At 43.6% G+C, this 2,681-nt stretch overlaps 1 protein-coding gene across 5 annotated transcripts in view; it reads left to right on the forward strand.

Moving 5' to 3' along the window:
* The window catches only part of Trip4 (thyroid hormone receptor interactor 4), a 63,688-nt gene that overhangs the window by 16,056 nt on the left and 44,951 nt on the right, over window positions 1-2,681 (forward strand). For all 5 annotated transcript variants that reach the window (XM_005347748.2, XM_005347749.2, XM_013346429.2 and 2 more), the window contains one exon: window positions 163-241. In XM_005347748.2, coding sequence (XP_005347805.1) covers window positions 163-241 — 79 coding nt within the window. The remainder of the gene's footprint in view (window positions 1-162; window positions 242-2,681) is intronic.

Here is a 2,681-nt window from a genome sequence, read left to right on the forward strand (position 1 = left end):
GGGGGGGGGTTGTTTTGTTTTGTTGAGACGTATAGCCCTGGCTGCCCTAGAACTTACTCTGTAGACCAGGCTAGCCTTGAACTCAGAGAACCACCTGTTGAGGCATGCCAAACAGGCAATATCATTCAATTACTGAATGATAACTCTTTTTTTACTTTATAGGTATGTACTAATGAAGAACAGGACATTTTACAGCGTGACTCAAACAAAAGCCAGAAACTACTAAAGAAACTCATGTCAGGTAAATCCCTGGTTTCTTTCTTGCTTTGTTTTTTCATTTGTTTCGACAGGGCCTCCCAATGTACCCCTGGCTGGACTGGAAGTCACTTGTGCCAGGATTAAAGGTGTGCATCATAGCCTCGGCTGTCCTGGAACTCTCTCTGGACCAGACCGGCCTCAAACTTAGAGATCCACTTGCATCTGCTTCCAAGTGGTGGGGTTAAAGGTGTGCACCACCACTGCCTGGCTCAATAATATTTTGGCGGGGGTGGGGTTGGGCGGGGGTCTGGTGATTGAACCAGGGCCTCACGCATGCTAAGGTATGTCTCCAGCTCCTCAACAAGCACTTTTTAAATGCTTACTATTAAAACCATTATTAAAATAATGTTATATGTTGCTCATATACCTTTGAACAACAAAATAAACAATAATAATATTAGGTTATAACAAAGAAAAATTCATATCCATATTTATTCTGTAACAAATGAAACAATAAAGAAGAGACAACTCGACAGGTGGTGGTGGTGGCCCGCACCTTTAATCCCAGCACTTGGGAGGCAGAGGCAGGTGTATCTCTGTGAGTTCGAGGACAGCCTGGTCTACATATCAAGTTCCAGGACAGCTACGGCTACACAGAGAAACCCTGTCTCCGGAGAAAAAAAAAGCAACTCTTAGAGAAGAATACTGAATAATAAAATAGAAGAAAATGGACTGACAGAAAAATCACCATCAGAGCAAAAATGACAGTTCAAACTGCTGTAAACAAGATGTTACAATTATGTTTTGTTTTGGTTTGGTTTTTCGAGACAGGGTTTCTCCGTAGCTTTTGGAGCCTGTCCTGGAACTAGCTCTTGTAGACCAGGCTGGTCTCGAACTCACAGAGACCCGCCTGCCTCTGCCTCCCGAGTGCTGGGATTAAAGGTGTGCGCCACCACTGCCCGGCAGATGTTATAATTATGGAGTGAAAATTTAAGACAACAGACTTGCTAGGCAGTGGTAGCGCCTATCTTTAATCCCAGCACTTAGGAGACAGAGGCAGGTGGATCTCATTGATTTTGAGGCCAGCCTGCTGCGCTACAGAGCAAGTTCCAGGACAGCCAGGACTGTTACACAAAGAAACCCTGTCTTGAAAAACCAAAAAAAAAAAAGTCTGCATTTGCCTCCTGAGTGCTGAGATTAAAGGCCTACACCACCACCGCCTTTTGCTTTCTTTTTTAAAATTATTTATTTATTTTATGTGCATTGCTGTTTTGACTGCATGTATGTCTGTATGAGAATGCCTGTTCCCCTGAGAGGCCGGAAGAGGGAATTGGAGCCCCTGAAACTGAAATTACAGACAGCTGTGATCTGCCATGTGGATGCTGGGAACTGAACACAGGTCCTCTGTAAGAGCAATCAGTGCTCTTAACCACTGAGCAAATAACTTTGGCCCCCAAATTGATGAAGCTTTTTGTTGTTGTTGTTGTTGTTTATTATTTGGTGTTTTTCAAGACAGGGTTTCTCTGTGTAGCCCTGGTTGTCCTGGAACTTGCTTTGTAGACCAGGCTAGCCTCGAACTCCCAGAGATACGCCTGTCTCTGCTTCCTGGGTGCTGGGACTAAAGGCATGCACCACCATGCCAGGCTCTCAGCCCCACTTTCTTAGTTTTAATCCTTATGAAGATGCTGACATCAAGGGATGAACATATATAGATAGGAATTGTATTCTTTTTTCCAAAAATATTAAGCCTTTTATATTTTTGAGATGTTTTGAGAACATCTGACAAATGTTATTAAGGACATTTTTGTTAGAGTGCTGCGTACCTGAAGTACTATATTTGGGAGGCGGAGGCAGGAGGATTGTTGGAGTTTGGGAGTTTAGAACTATCCTGGATAATACAACAAGACTAAAGCAAGACTATAAATATAAGGTGGGCTGGTGAGATGGCCCAGCCTGTAAAGGCACTCTGCTGAGAAAACAGACTCCTACATGTTGTCTCTGCCCTCCACATGTGCTTCATGGCATGTGTGTGTGCACACCCACACTGACAAATAGGATATAAAAAGAAAAAAGTTCACCTAGGCATGGTGGTGTAAATAAACCTATAATGACAGCATTCTGGAGTCTCTGGAAGGAGCATGGCATGTTTGAAACCAGCCTGGGATACATAGCTGAAAATAGGCTGTCTTGCTTTGTGTAGTGAAACTCTGTCTCAAAAATGTTTAAGGCTGGCAAGATGTTCAGAAGGTAAAGGTGCTTACTGTTAAGCCTGATGACCTGCAAGTTGTGTTTTCACTTCCACATGCATACTGTGACCTGTATACACATACATACCTGTAGCACAATTAATAAAAACCGAGACACGCCTTTAATCCCAGCACTTGGGAGGCAGAGGCATGATGGAGGAAGGTCATTGGTTGATTTAATAAAGAAGCTGCTTGACCTGATAGATTAGAACGTAGGTGGGAGGAGCAGACGCTGGG

Source organism: Microtus ochrogaster, chromosome 5 (assembly GCF_000317375.1).
Source record: "Microtus ochrogaster isolate Prairie Vole_2 chromosome 5, MicOch1.0, whole genome shotgun sequence".
NCBI lineage: Eukaryota > Metazoa > Chordata > Mammalia > Rodentia > Cricetidae > Microtus > Microtus ochrogaster.